We start from the raw sequence: 15,461 nt of genomic DNA on the forward strand, positions 1-15,461 counted from the left end.
ACACCAGTTCCTCAAATGACACGGCTGGGCACAAAAGTTTTCACAAGAAAGACAATTTGCTGTTTCTCTGTCTGTGTGCAGACATTTCCAGTGGCCACATTGCCAAAAAGTTGTCATTTAAGTGGATAAATGATCCAAAGCACCCAAATAACTGAAAAATCCTGACCTAAATCAGAGCCATCAAGGCTATCCATGATATTCCAGCACAACTCCTTCCCTGTTTGTCCAGCAGAAGGTGTGTGAACAGAGCTGGAAATATTCCTGCTTTAATAACCCAGCTCCTCTCCCCCGTGTGGGAACTGGGCTCAATTTCCCATATAGGAAAAGCACATTCATTATTCATGTTAAGTCACACAGCTGTCAAAGGAAAGCTGGGAACATCTACCTGATAAAAGTGCAAGTACTTATTTAACACACCAATTAACTCAAAATTAAGCAATTCAAGGAACACCTGAAGGAAAATAAACCGAGCAGAACTTGTGAATTAGGCAAATGGCATTGAACAACATCAGCTCAGCTCTACCCTTTGCAGTGGCTTATTTTGACTGACCACAGGAGAGCAAGGCTGGGCCTTTATTTCAATTTTATTATTATTATTATTATTATAATGATGTAATGTTCAGGTGGGTGGATGGAGGGCAGGATCCCCAAACAGCAGAGCTCCCACCCACCTCCATGGCTGCAACCTCCCTCCCACGCAGTGTTTGGGCTCTGGGGTGAGAGGGAGCCCCAGAGCAGCAAAACAGAAGTGTCCTGACCCCTCCAAACCAGCCCAAGGCTGGGGAGGCTCCACTGAGAGCCAAATCCCACCACCCCCTGCACACTGGGCTTCATCCCTTGGAAACTCTGGGTTTACCACACTGGTTTTACCCCCAGGCTCTCACTGAGGACAAACTAAGCTTGTCTGGAGTGAAGTCAGCCCAGACAGAGCAGAGTTAAGTTCTCCAAAATAACTCTGCAGGAGACAGCCCGGTTTTGAAACCCTGGGAAAGGTTTTCAGGCTGTGAGAACACCCTCAATTAGTCACTTCAACAACAGCCCGGGGGCAGCAAACAGAGCAGTGTTAGCAGGTCATTAGCAGGGGGTTTGGGAAAAAGGTGAAGTTTAAAAGACAGGCTTCAACATGGAGTTTCTTACCAATAATCATTGCAGTGAATAGGTCTCTATATAAGAAATTAAACAGGAAAGGTGCATACCAGGCCTCAACTCCCACAAAGGCTGTCACTATGTAGACAATTGAAATGGTCTGAAAGAAAGCACAGGACAAGCAGGGGTGAGAAATGAGATGGGGGCAAGTCTGGCAGCACCTGGGCTGGCAGCACCACACGTGTGCCAGGCAGCTCCAGGGAAAGGCAGCTCTAAACTATGACATGTTCAGTCCTACCCGCCAGCAGGAAGGAGAAAAATAAAACAAATCCACAAATATCCCATGTTACCAGGTGTAGGAAGGGCAAGCTGCTGAGCAGGGATTGAATTGGGAAGTGCCCATGCCCTGTGCTGGCACTGCTGGGGCACCTCCAGTGCTGGGGCAGCTCTGGGCCCCTCCTGACACGAGAGACCTGCAGGGGCTGGAGCTGGGCAGGGAATGGAGCCCCAGGAGGGGCTGAGGGAGCTGGGCAGGGAATGGAGCCCCAGGAGGGGCTGAGGGAGCTGGGCAGGGAATGGAGCCCCAGCAGGGGCTGAGGGAGCTGGGCAGGGAATGGAGCCCCAGCAGGGGCTGAGGGAGCTGGGCAGGGAATGGAGCCCCAGCAGGGGCTGAGGGAGCTGGGCAGGGGCTCAGCCTGGAGCAAAGGAGGCTCAGGGGGCCCTTGTGGCTCTGCACAAGTCCCTGCCAGGAGGGCACAGCCAGGGAACAGGGACAGGACAAGGGGAAATGGCCTCAGGCTGGGCCAGGGCAGGCTCAGGGTGGACACCAGCAGGAATTTCTGCATGGAAAGGGGGCTCAGGCCTTGGCAGGGGCTGCCCAGGGTGGAGTCTCATCCCTGGAGGAATATAAAAACCACGTGGAAGTGGCACTTGGGGCCATGGGGCAGTGGTGGCCTTGGCAGTGCTGAGGACATGGCTGGACTCGATGGTCTCAGAGGGTTTTTCCAACCTCACTGATTCCATGAGGAGGATATGACCAGGAGCTGCAGGAGAGATGCCCTGGCACAGCCTTGAACTCTCAAGGTGATCACAGCACAGGTTTTACACAAGTTGCAGTGACCCTGGAGGGGTCATTCAGGGACTCTTCCTTATCCATCAGCTGCTGGATTACAGGGAGAAGCTCACCAGGGCTATTTCAGCTTTAATAGTCCCCTGAAGCTGGGTGGAACACGCTGCTCTGCCCTCCACCCCTGCCTTTCTCCAGCAGGCAGCTCAAAGACCTGGGTTAAGCAACATTTTGGGAGAAAGGATCAGAGTACAGTCAGGGACCAGCTCTGGTCTCCTTGTAGTAGGAGAAATGATTATTCCAATTAATGCAGCTGCATTAATTGAACTCTCCTTCCAACTCGTTGCATTTCCCACCCAGCACCTGACAAACCAGAGGATAAATAAATGGACATAAGATAATGAGTTAAAAGGAAGAAGTTTTTTTAAAATGAGGGTGATTGCCCAGAGAAGCTGTGGCTCCCTCATCCCTGGAAATGTCCAGGGCCAGGCTGGACAAGCTTGGAGCCCCCTGGGCTGGAGGAAGGCACTGCCAGCAATCCAGGTGAGCTGCCTCACCCCCAGGTCCCAGTTCTCTTCAGGAAGAGCTTCCTGCAGAGAATTCCTTAAGGAGGGATGGACACACCAACACCCCAAGGGTCCATCACCATCAGTCTCAACACCCACTGCCCAGGGACCATGGTCTGGAGGGGGCAGCGCCCCAGGAATCTTTGCTTCAGGAACAGCAATTAACAAGCCAATTACCTCTGCTGAATTTTTGAAATTTTGGTACTACCCAGATCCTGGTAGTACCAAAAGGCATCCCAAACCTCCAGGCTTTACCCACACTGGTACCACGTAGGGAACTACATAAAGCACCAATTCCAGTGGGCAGAACACGCAGGAAGCAGGGAGAGGGGAGCCAAAGCCACGTCCATCCTTCCAGCCTTGTTTGTCATGGAGACTCCACGTCCATGGACTGACTCCATGCCTGACAAGGCTTTGGATCCACAGCAGAACACATCCCTCAGCGGGCAGCACTGCACCCCGCAGCTTCCAAGGGCGTGAACTCACCACCTGGCTGACGTCATATCCCCAGGGCAGGAAGAGAATCCCTGTGTTATACTTCTCCCAGTGGGAGAGGATGAAGGAAAACAAGACCACCCAGAGCAGGAGGTAGAGCACGAAGACGCTGACGCCGGTGGAGCCGCGGCCGAAGGTGGAGTAGACGGTGACCACAAAGTACACGCAGGCCCAGCTGTCCAGGCCGTGGTCAAAGAGCTCTCCCAGGGGCGTGCTGGAGTTGGTCCGGCGTGCCTGCTTGCCATCAACACCATCTGGCAGGAGGGAGACAGAAATGGATGATGTGTTAAAGTCTTTGAGCCAGGTCTTAGGAGCTCTCGGAGAAATACATCACACCTGAGGTAGCTCAGCTACCCGGTAGAAAATCAGCAGGATGGCTTCTGAGGTGGTGTTGGAAATAGAAAAAGGTTTAATAAAAGGCAAATTAACAAAGCTCTTACAGAGAAAAAATGAGCTGGGGGTAAGAGGTTCTTGCTCCTGCTAAAATACCCCACAAAAGCGATTATTTCCTTTGTTCTCTTCCTTTTCTAGTGAATTAACCAGGTGGGACCTCTTGGCCTCTGTCTAATCAGACAGCCCCAGGTCTGAGTTGAAGTCCAAAAGGTCCTATGAGGCGTCTTTGTACCAAACTGGGAGAAAAACTTCTGGGCTTTTTGCCTTTTTAAGCAGATAAAGAATAATTTAGTCACTCCATCAACAGGGGGCACATTCCTACACATGGAGCTCTCCTGGACACTCCACACAAAGCAACGGGCCAGGGAACAGCCGCTTTCCCCACCTCCACCCTCAGTCAGTGAGGGGACTTCCCATCCCTGCTCCATGGGAGGCTGGAAAATGGAACAGCCTGATGAAATTTTATTGATTTCCTTGTATTTCCTTTCTATTCCTTAAGGCAGCCTCTTCCTGTGCCTAAGGGAGGTCCAAGAGAGCTGCAGAGGGACTTGGGACAAGGGATGGAGGAAGAGGACACAGGGAATGGCTTCAAAGTGGAAAAGGGGAAATTTGGGTGGGATACTGGGGAGGAATTCTTGGCTGTGAGGCTTTGGCACAGGTTGGCCAGAGAAACTGTGACTGCCCCTGGGTCCCTGGGAGTGTCCAAGGCCAGCCTGGATGGGGGTTGGAGCAACCTGGTGTCAGGTTAGGCATGTTTACATAGGCGTGTTTTGATTGTTTACAAACAAATGCATACTGTGTGAACCTTTATCAGACTTCAAGAATTTTCTACAAATTCATTTCCTACATTTGGGATAGTGGAAAGTGTCCCTGCCCATAGCAGGAGGTAGAACCAGAGGATTTTGCAGGTCCTTTCCAACCCAAACCATTCTGGGATGATCTGATTATTTAGAGCAAATCTAAGACAGAGTTTCACAGTTCACCTCAAAGTCAGTTCCTGTATCCTCCTTTCCCACCAGATGCTCTGGGACAACTTCCTTGTCTCCAAACTGCAAAGCAGCTCCCAGAAACTGCTGGGAGCACAGAATGTAACACTTCCCATGGGGAGAGAGGGGACAACACAAGCACAGCACAAGTGGGTGACCCTGAAAACTCTTACCTAACGTGTAGGCCATGAAGTTGAGGAGCCCCACCACGATCCACACGCCGTTTGGAACGTGCTGGTGATCAGGAGCTGCAGGGATCAGACAGACCAGAGTCAGGACAGTTCAGGATGTGCTCCCTGAGGGTTTCTTTTGGCCCAAAAAGCACAGCCACAAGGACTCAAACAGCGAATCTGGGATGTGAGCTTTGCAGGATGTGATGGCAGAGCTGCCCCATAACAGCTCATGAAACCAGGTCAGTGAGGACTTTGCCTTTCAGGATATATTTGTCCTTTGCTCCCAGCTCCCCAAAATCATGGGATCTGAGACCTGGGGCCAGTTCTGCAGTGCCACTGCAGGCACTGTGTGTGCAGAGGACACTCCTCAGTCACTGGCTCACAGAGCACCCAGGGCAGGCTCTTGGATGTGGCAACTCCCTGCCCCCGCAGGAACACGCCAGGATTCCCCACCCAGTCTCCAGTCCCATCCTGCCAATGGAAACCCAGCTCTTCCCTACCAGCACCTCCACCTCCTGCAGCAGGGCTGGGGCAGCCAGCCAGCAGAGCTGGCTGCACCTCACCCCATGCCCACACTCGTGCACCAAGGCTTTGTGAAATTTCCTGGGATCACACCTCCCATTTCTCCTCTGATGGACAATGTTTGATTTTGTATCATGAGAAAAACGGAATGAATGTGAACATGATCCAGATTGAAGCTACTACCCAAAATAAAATCTAATTTGGGACTTTCAGCATGCTGATTAATACCCACACTGTGTTGGTTGTGGTAGAAGCAGGGTAACAGCCCATTCTTCTTGTCCAGCACCTTTCTCCCCTGTTAATATGTATTTCCTAATGGATCTCATGGTAGGCTGCAACCAGGGAGCCCAAAGAGAAGGGCAGGAGGAGGCATGGATCCTTGGCACAGGGAGGCCTCCTGGGGGAACAGTGATCCTGTGAAATGTCACCTCCTGTTTCCTTCCAGCAGCAAAGGGAGGGAGGGCATCACATCTGCAAAGCCATCCGAGGAGGAGGGAAGGCACAAAATTCTGGAGCAGCACCAGGAAAAGTTCTCTCTCCAAGCAGGACATGCAAAACATGTATGTGAAAGGGTCCCAAGCCATGAGCTTCTCCATCCTTCCAAAGGCAATTTTTGAGAGGCTGGGAGAGTTGGGGATGTCCTGTCTGGAGAATAGAAGGCTCCAGGGAACTCTTAGAGTCCTTCCAGGGCCTAAAGAGCCTCCAGGAGAGCTGGAGAGGGTGAGACAAGGGCCTGGAGGGACACGATAAGGGGGAATGGCTTTCCATTGCCAGAGGGCAAGATTAGATGGGACCCTGGGGCTTGGAGCAACCTGGCATAGTGGAAGGTGTCTCTGGCCCTGGCAGGAGGTGGGACTGGATGGGCTTTAAGGTTCCTTCAACCCAAACCATTGTGGGGTTCCATGATTCTGGATGTCTGATGTCCTGGGGGTTTTCACCTTGAGCTACTGACAGCTTTTGTCCTCATGGCTCATGGACCTTTACAGCCCAAACCCTGGCCAACAGCCACAGGTGTCACCTGAACCTTCACCAGCTTTGACTCGTCTACCCATAAAGGCAATCCCAAGAAAGCAGGATTGCTGCCATGTAACTGTTTTGATGATGGGTCCAGTTTAGAACTCCACAAACTCCCCCGAGCAACCTAAACCAGACCTGGCAGGGTCTAAGGGAGAGAAAAACATGGAGGAGAAGCTCCTGAGAATTTATCACACTGCATTAATCCTCTCCCTGGGACTCCTCCATGTGCAAAGGAACACAACTGAACTATTGGATTCGCAGACAGATGAACATGGGGACTGTTAGAAAAGTTTAAAGCTGTGAATGGTGAAGCTCAGAAAGAGGATTTGGCCTTGTTAGTCTGATGTGCTGGTGGTTTTGCCAAGAGGGGAACGAGCTGGGATGGGAAGAACAAGGCTCTACCTGCCGATTTCAGGGAAGCAGCACTTCCTAACATTTTCCTGTTAGATTTTCAAACACGAGCACTGGGTTGATTGCTCTGCAGGCAGAGCCAATTCCAGCCCAAGATTCCAGCTGTCTCCTCCTCCCTGTCCCACCCGCTGGCAGCCAGGAGCACCTTTCCCTGGCAGCCGGAGGGAAGGTGCCACACCTGGACAAGTCCTTGTCACAAAACCCAGCGAGTTCAACCCCCTCCTCTGTCCCAGTCACTTTGGGAAGGTCCAGACCCAGAGGCCTCACCAATTCCCAGCAGAGGAGGTGACACAGATTTCCCACCTGACCAGGAACATGCAGCCTTACCAGAAGCATAAAAGTCAGGGTCGAAGTATGCCATGAGGAAGAAGTTGAAGACAAGCAGCAGGAAGCCAGAAAACGTTATCAAATTTGGGGCCAGCCAGGTAGGGAAGATCTATGGGAAAGCAGCAAAAGAACAGATGAACTCATTAAAACATGGACTGAGGAGCAGGCGCTGCTCCAGCCATGGTTGCACTGTCTGGGTGTTAGACAACACTGCCAGGAGCAGCTGCAGCATCCTGGGGCAGCAGGAAGCGTGGGGCTGGGATGCACAGGCATTCAGGGATTGGGGGCAGGCTGCAGGCAGCCCCTCACTCATTAGTGGCACCACAAACGAAGCAGCTGATGGTGTTACAGAGCTGAGCTGGGCTGTGCTGTCCTGCTCAGGGTGGGACAGGGACTCACCTTCACGATGGCGTTCCAGAAGGGATGCATCACATACAGGGACAGGGGGTTGCTGTCCACGGCGCTGTACTGGGAAAGGGAAACAAAAACCAACAGTTAGGGCTCCAGCAACCTGCAGAAACAACCAGACATCTGGAATCTTCTGAGCCACATCTGTGTGGAACCCCCACAGGACTCCTGATGCACCCCCTGCCCTTTGGAAATGCCAACTCCAGCTCTCTGAGTGGACACAGGCAAGGAGCAAAATGCTGATCCTTTCAACTGCTCCCAACTGCTCTGCCCCACCTGGGTGAGGAGAAATGCTCTGGGTCCTTCCCCCCAGCAGTGCCATCTGTCACCTCTGGAAATGCCAGATCCAGCTCTCTGAGTGGACACAGCAAGGAGCAAAATGCTGATCCTTTCAACTGCTCCCAACTGCTCTGCCCCACCTGGGTGAGGAGAAATGCTCTGGGTCCCCCCAGCAGTGCCATCTGTCACCTCTGGAAATGCCAGATCCAGCTGAGTGGACACAGGCAAGGAGCAAAATGCTGATCCTTTCAACTGCTTCCAACTGCTCTGTCCCACCTGGGTGAGGAGAAATGCTCTGGGTCCTTCCCCCCAGCAGTGCCATCTGTCACCTGCTCTGCTGTGACCCCTTTGTTATCTTGCTGGTCCCAGTGTCCATCCTCACTTCCAGCAGTGGGACTGGGAGCCCCTTGAGCAGGATGGGTCTCAGAGGGTCCCTCTTCACTGAGGAGCTGAGATTTCACCAGAGGCAGCTTTGGGAATGGGGAGGGAAAGCTCGTACCCCTCACCCCATCACTTTCATGACATTTGAGGTGCTCAGGGTGTGTTTGTGGTGGGGGAAATAAAAATAGAAATAAAAATCAAAGATCTAGACAAGGCATGAAACAACTTCCAGATAGAAAGTTAAAATTTGACATCATTTGGCTCTCAAGAGCAGCACGAGCCATTACCTGCTCTCACAGCCCCTTCCAAACACAGATTACCCTGGCTGAAGTCCTCTTCTCCCAGGAACACTTTTATAAGAATCCCAAGAACAATTCCACAGGCTACCAAACTCCTGGGCTCACGTGCTCAGTGCTGGGCTGGGCAGAACCTGCTGCTCACCCACCTGCGTGGGACAGCACCCCCAGCTCCAGCACAGCACCTGCCCGAGTCCATTTGCAACCACAGAATCCCAGAGTGGTTTGTGTGGGAAGGAACCTTCCAGAAACTCCAGTGCCAGCCCCTGCCATGGGTAGGGACAGCTCCCACTGTCCCAGGCTGCTCCCAGCCCCAGGGAGATCCAAGCTTATGGGGGACCAAGGCCCAACCTGGCCTTGGGCACTGCCAGGGATCCAGGGACAGCCACAGCTGCTCTGGGCACCCTGTGCCAGGGCCTCACCCCCTCACAGCCAAGAATTCCTTCCCAATATCCCACCCAAATCCCCTTTTCCACTTTGGAGCCATTCCCTGGCTCCTGTCCCTCCAGGCCTTGTCCCCAGTCCCTCTGCAGCTCTCCTGGAGCCCCTTTAGGCTCTGAGCTCTCCCTGGATCCTTCTCCTCTCCCAGCCTGGCTGCAGAGCAGAGGGGCTCCGGCCTTTGGGGCAGCTCTGTGGCCTCCTTTGGACTCATCCCAACAGGTACCACATTTGGTTTGGTTGGTAAAAGGAAACCCCTCAGCAAAGAGCAGCTCCAGGTGTGCCCCCCCAGCCCATGGCCTTGAACCAGCCCCTGTCACTGCAGCCATGGATTCCTCCAACCTGCTCCTCTCCTTGTCTGCATTCCCCACTTTTCCCTGGAAGCAGAGGAGTGGTGGGAAAGGGCAAAGCAACACCCCCCAAGAAACAAACCAGGACCAAGAAGGGATAAGGGACCAAGCTGGGTCTTGCTGGGATCCCATCCTACAGCATTTGCTCCCATCTGGGTGAATCCCACCCTTGGCAAGGATTTCTGTAGCCCCTCCCAGCCCTCCCTGTGCAGGGTCAGTCCATCTGCCTGGGATTCAGACCCAGAGGTTGTGTCCCTCTGGACAGGAGCAGCAGAGCAAGAAGGAACAAACCCCAAAGCCGTATGGAGGCAACTCTAAGCCGCAAGGAATTTCCATCTCAGCTTAATGCAATTTCGGGGGGCAGAATTCCAAATGCTTTACAAGATAATAGGATTTGAAGCACCAGTTAGGGGAGGAGGAGAGACTGATTTAATCTCATTATCCCCAAAACAGCCTGGAACAAGAAAACAGATGCAAGGCTTGGAAGATACCTCAGGGAAATTTCAGCAGGCTCGTGGCTGGGGAAGTTTCCCTCTCTCCCTGCAAGAACTGGGGATAATATTCCATAAAGAGCTTTTCCCCATGGCCACACGTGTTCCCACCTTGCTTGCAGAACTCAAAGAGCTGGCAAGAGCAGTTTCCTGGACAAAGGGCAGCTGCTCTGCAGAGGTTTGCTGATGCAACCATGGAACCATGGAACATCCTTGGTCAGAAGGGACCCACAGACAAGGATGATGGAGCCAAAGCCCTGTCCCTGCCCAGACCCCCAACAATCCCACCCTGCACATCCCTGAGAGCATTGTCCAAATGCTCCTGGAGCTCTGGCAGCCTCAGGGCCGTGCCCATTCCCTGGGGAGCCTGGGCAGTGCCCAGCACTGTCTGGGGGAAGAACCTTTCTCAATATCCAACCTAAACCTCCCTGGGACAGCTCCAGCGGTTCCCTTGGGTCCTGTCCCTGTCACAGAGAGCAGAGATCAGAGCTGTCCCTCAGGAGGAAGCTGTTGACATCCATGAGCTCTCCTCTCAGTCTCTTCTCCAGCTGAACAAGCCAAGTGCCCTCAGGCACTCCCTGTGTGGCCCCTCCAGACCCTTCCCCATTGGGTCTGTGCCCCTCTGGATGCTCTCCCACAGCTTTGGATCCTCCCTATGCCCCCCAGCTCCTGCCAGGCTCCAGCCAGGACACTCCTCTGTGTGCTGAGCAAGGCCAGCCATGCTGTGCCCGCTCTGGGGACACCCTGGGGCACAGGGACAGCAGCAGGGCTGGCTCTGGGGCCAGGCTGGCTGCCACCCTTGGGGACAGCGCTCCGGACAGCCAGGACACGGCTGCCTGCCCAGGACAGCTGCTCCCAGAATACCAATGAGCTGCCAGGCCCCTTCAGGGACAGATCCCAAGACATCTTGGCCATGCCCAGCCTCCTCCAGCTGCTTTTCCTCGTCAGGGTCTTCCTTACAAACATTACTAAAGTTGTCCCTTCCACCTCTTCACCTGTGAAGCCCCAAACACAGCAGTGTTTGAGCCTGGCACTGGCTCCATCATTCCCTCACCTCATCCTCACTGGAAATCAGTGTCACCTTCCGTATTTTGGACCTCCACACACTGGTCTAGTGACTCACATCCCTCTATAAATCGTTCTTCTATCACGACCAATGATTGCAAACCAGCCTGGACTCTGGATTACTGCCCCCTTTTCAGGGAAAGAAGGTTAAAGGAGAAGGAGAAGTGCCCAGAAGGAATTTCAAACACCCCAGAGTCTCCTTCCTCAAGCAGCCAGGCATTTGTAAATGGCCCTGCTCTAAAATAGCTCCGTGCTCACAGACACAGCTTCTCCTCACGGCTGCAGGGAGGAGCCAAGCAGCCCAGACAGCTCCCTTGGGATTGGGGTCAGAACTCCTCAGGGAAAGAGCAAAACCAGCAGCAACAATCCCTGGCAGCACACAGGAGCCTCCTGTCCAGGCCAGGATGGCTCCAGGGAGCCACAGGCACCCCAAGAGTTGGGGACAGGCCTGGTGGCTGTGGTGCCATCGCAGATGAGCTGGCTGGCGTCCTTATGGGATTTACAGACACAAATGGCTTGTATGGCTTCAACCCAACATTAATCCTGCAACCAGGACACCTCTGGGAGATCCAATTATGTGTCCAAAGAGGAAAAAAAATACAGATTTATAGCCCAGATTCTACTAATGGTCTTCCTGTCCCGGAAAAAAACAATTGTGCTTTGAAGTAATCTGGTTACCCAGAGCCAGCAGCAGAACAAGCACTGCCATAGAACCCTGGAGAATCCTGAGCTGGGAGGGACCCACATGGGTCACCAGGTGCAGCTCCTGGCCCTGCAGAGGACATGCCAAGGATCCCACCATGGGCCTGGTGTGATTGACCCCATCACTGCTGTCTGGGCCCAGAGGGGTTGGGGTGTGACACCCAGGTGGGCTGGGGCAGCACAGCACTGGTGGCACCTGTGCTGAGGACAGCAAACAAAGATGGATTTGTACAGGATTTGTACATCCCATCTTGCTCCAGGCAGGATCAGGGCACTCAGCAGAGCTGCTCCAGCGAGTCCACAAGGGCTGCTACCTACAAATCTCCTTAAATACAAAGAGGGCACAAGGCTAAGAACCTTCTCCCCTCTTCTCCCCTCAGGCTCAAGATAAGGCAGGAGGCAGAGAAAACTCAACCAATCCCAGCGAGCAGAGCTGTGCCAGGTAAAACAAGGCACGTTTGCCCTATGCCCACCCTTGGCCAGCATGTGAGGAGTCACCTCACCCTCTAATGGTACTGATTAACTCGAGCCCTGTTTGCCTTTTCCAAGGTCACTTCTCAGCTGGCACCAGAAGGGAGAGTGTTGGCAGTGCAGAGCTGCCCCCAGCACATGAGCCCGTGGGTTTGGAAGCTGCAGGAAGGGTGGGGATGTCCTGGCTGTGTGTCCCAGCTGCAGCTTCAGCGTGTCCCTCCTCCTGCATGGGCTGCACTGTGCAGGGTTCAGACATCCAGCAATGAAAGATGCTCCAAAACACAGCAGAAAGTCACAGAATCACTGAGGCTGGAAAAGTTCTCTCCAAACATCGAGTCAAACCATCCTCTGGCACTGCCAAGGCCACCACTGCCCCATGGCCCCTGGTGCCACATCCACGGGGCTTTGAAATCCCTGCAGGGATGGAGACTTCAGCACTATCCTGGGCAGCTGTGCCAGGGATGGACAGTCTTTTCCAGGAAGGAATTGTTCCCAAAATCCAACCTGAGCCTGCCCTGGCACAGCTTGAGGCCATTTCCCCTTGTCCTGTCCCTGTCCCCTGGCTGTCCCCTCCTGGCAGGGACTTGTGCAGAGCCACAAGGGCCCCCTGAGCCTCCTTTGCTCCAGACTGAGCCCCTGCCCAGCTCCCCCAGCCCCTGCTGGGGCTCCATTCCCTGCCCAGCTCCCTCAGCCCCTGCTGGGGCTCCATTCCCTGCCCAGCTCCCTCAGCCCCTGCTGGGGCTCCATTCCCTGCCCAGCTCCCTCAGCCCCTGCTGGGGCTCCATTCCCTGCCCAGCTCCCTCAGCCCCTGCTGGGGCTCCATTCCCTGCCCAGCTCCCTCAGCCCCTCCTGGGGCTCCATTCCCTTTCCCAGCTCTGTTCCCTTCCCTGGCCACGCTCCAGCCCCTCCAGGACTCTCCTGTCAGGAGGGGTCCAGAGCTGCCCCAGGATCCAACTTTCTCTTCCCAAAGCTGCCTACAAGAACTACAGCAGAGAATCACTCTCTTGTTGGCAGAAGCCCAGCAGTGAACACCTGCAGGGTCCCAGCAAGGCCAGAGCCCCATTCCCCAATAAGGAACTGCCACACTCAGCAGAAAGCTCCCTCCTGCTCCCCAGCCCCCACAGCAGATGCTAATCCATTGGGAAAAGCACATTCCTGCCCTGCCAACACACTCTGATATTCACAGCCTTGCTTCTCAGACATCAGCTGGGACACTCATGGAATCTCAGATTGCTTTGGATTGAATGGCCCTTAAAGCTCATCCAGTACCACCCCTTGCCATGGCAGGGACACTTTCCACTGTCCCAGGTCACTCCAAGCCCCATCCAACCTGGCCTGGAACACTTCCAGGGATGAAACAGCCACAGCTGCTCGGGGCACCCTGTGCCAGGGCCTGCCCACCCTCCCAGGGTGGAGTTCAGTGCAGTCTCTCCCTCCAGCCCAGCAGCTCCAGCAGGCTCTGCCTCTGTCCTGGCACTGGAATCAGCCCGGGGTGGGAAGGAGCTGACCAGGTCCTGACCCCATCCCACTCTTGTGTTGTGTTGGGGAAGTCATTTCCCCATGGATACATCAAAACTTGATGCTCTGGTAAGCAGCCTGCCAATTCCAGCTGCATCCAGGAGCTCTCTGTGCTTGGGAGCAGCAAATATCCATGAATATGGGTCACCAGTGCTTCTGCTGCAGTGGGAGGTGATCAGCTGCACAGGGCTGCACAGAGGGTGAGCTCAGGGCTGGGAATGATGAACCTTCAGGGATGCAGGTAGGAGAGGATCAGTCAGCAATGAACCTCTGGAGGGGCAATGGAGGGATCAGAGCAGTGATTTGGGGGAGGGGAAAAAAAGAGTCAAAAATGCAGGAAAAGGAAACTTGTTACAATAACACACTAGGAGAGCCAGAAGAATTTCCTAGGTTGCCAGAGCTGGTCTAGGCTTCAAAAAAATAGGGGGGGACACACCTGAGAGGGGGATCAGACCAGGTCTGTGTGCCCAAGGAGAACAGCAGGGACCAGGAGAGCAAGGCAGTGACAGCAGAGAAGGCAGCAGCCTCTCACCACCCCCAAGCTTCCACAGCCCTGTGCTCTCCCCAGGGGCATATCCCCAAACCTGCTGCCTGCAGGGCCCGTGAGCTGCCCTGGCACCTCCAGGCTGGGGTGCCCCTCACAGAGGCCATGAGCCTCCGGGGGCATCAAACACTGGCAAGACCTCAGCCCCTCTGGAGAGCTGGATTTGATCCCAACCCACCAACCACGAGAACAGGACAGGGGCAATGGCCTGAAGCTAAAGGAGGGTGGGTTTAGATTAGGCCATAGGAAGGAATTATTCCCTTTGAGGGTGGGCAGGCCCTGGCACAGGGTGCCCAGAGAAGCTGTGGCTGCCCCTGGATCCCTGGCAGTGCCCAAGGCCAGGCTGGATGGGGCTTGGAGCAGCCTGGGATAGTGGAAAGTGTCCCTGCCCCTGGCAAGGGTTGGAACTGAATGATCTTTAAGTCACTTCCCATCCAAACCAGTCTGGGATTCTGTGATAATGCACAAGTCAGTGGAATAAAAGAGAATTTCTTACAATCCCTAGAAAAAGAAATCAAGTTGAACTTTTCTATTCAAGGAAGCCACAAGCCCAGACACACCAGGAGATGATTCCAGGTAAAGCAAGGCACTGCAGGGAAGAAGGGGCAATGCTACCCCCAAGTTTCAACATTTTTCAACGGTTTTAGCCTTTTTTTCCAAAGCACATTTCTGCCTTTCTCTCATCCCGCCTCTCCACAAAGAAGAAATTCACAATTAACAGGAAAAACCCCACACTTGACATCCAGCTTTGTGCAAGATGTGGAGCAGAGCGAGTCAGGTCACTGACACAAACCCTTGTAACCACTTTTGGAGCCAGCCATGGGAAGTGATACTTGAATTTCCACAATGCCCCCCCAGTTCTCTTCCAAACCCTCTGGACAGCCAAAGACTTGCTGTTCATTAGCCATGAGTAACTTTTCTGATGGAATTCCCTGTAGCCAAGACTCAGCAGACACCAGTAAACATTGCAGCAAACTTTCAGTGCAATTAAAGAGCCCCAAAGATGGGCTGACAAGCGGCCCACGCTCTGTTTAAGTGAGAGTTATGCACACCTTGCAACACTCAAGGCATAAACTGGGACCCAGACCTGCTTTGCATGCCAAGGAGAGAGGGTGGAAAAGCCACAGAGCCAAAGGCAGCAGCAGGCTTAGCACTTGTCACCACTTCAACTGCTCCTTCAGGCCTGTGGCTGCTCATCACGGCACCCCTGTGCCCACACTGACAGCTGGGATTGGCAGTGCAGCTTCCTGCTGCTCCACTGGGCTCACATCCATGAGAAATCTGCAACCCCTGCTTCAGGTGGGCCGAGGATGCAGGATGTGTGCAGCAGGAAACAGGCACAGCAGGAGCTGTGTCCTTCACCTGCACCCCAAGGGAAGAGCCCAGAGGGGACAGGACAAGGAACCCAGGAAGATGGGCAGCACCTGGCTGTGGGTGCTGGCACCTGGAAGCCCCCAGTCCTGGGCTGATCCCCCA

At 54.0% G+C, this 15,461-nt stretch overlaps 1 protein-coding gene across 2 annotated transcripts in view; it reads right to left on the bottom strand.

The window, feature by feature from the left end:
* The window catches only part of SELENOI (selenoprotein I), a 30,997-nt gene that overhangs the window by 7,453 nt on the left and 8,083 nt on the right, over nt 1–15,461 (bottom strand). For both annotated transcript variants that reach the window (XM_036405230.2, XM_036405231.2), the window contains exons 2-6: nt 7,442–7,510; nt 7,043–7,151; nt 4,766–4,840; nt 3,205–3,467; nt 1,138–1,246 (exon numbers count right to left, since the gene is read on the bottom strand). In XM_036405230.2, the coding sequence (XP_036261123.1) occupies nt 1,138–1,246; nt 3,205–3,467; nt 4,766–4,840; nt 7,043–7,151; nt 7,442–7,510 (625 nt within the window). The remainder of the gene's footprint in view (nt 1–1,137; nt 1,247–3,204; nt 3,468–4,765; nt 4,841–7,042; nt 7,152–7,441; nt 7,511–15,461) is intronic.

Source organism: Molothrus ater, chromosome 32 (genome assembly GCF_012460135.2).
Source record: "Molothrus ater isolate BHLD 08-10-18 breed brown headed cowbird chromosome 32, BPBGC_Mater_1.1, whole genome shotgun sequence".
In the NCBI taxonomy this organism is placed as follows: domain Eukaryota; kingdom Metazoa; phylum Chordata; class Aves; order Passeriformes; family Icteridae; genus Molothrus; species Molothrus ater.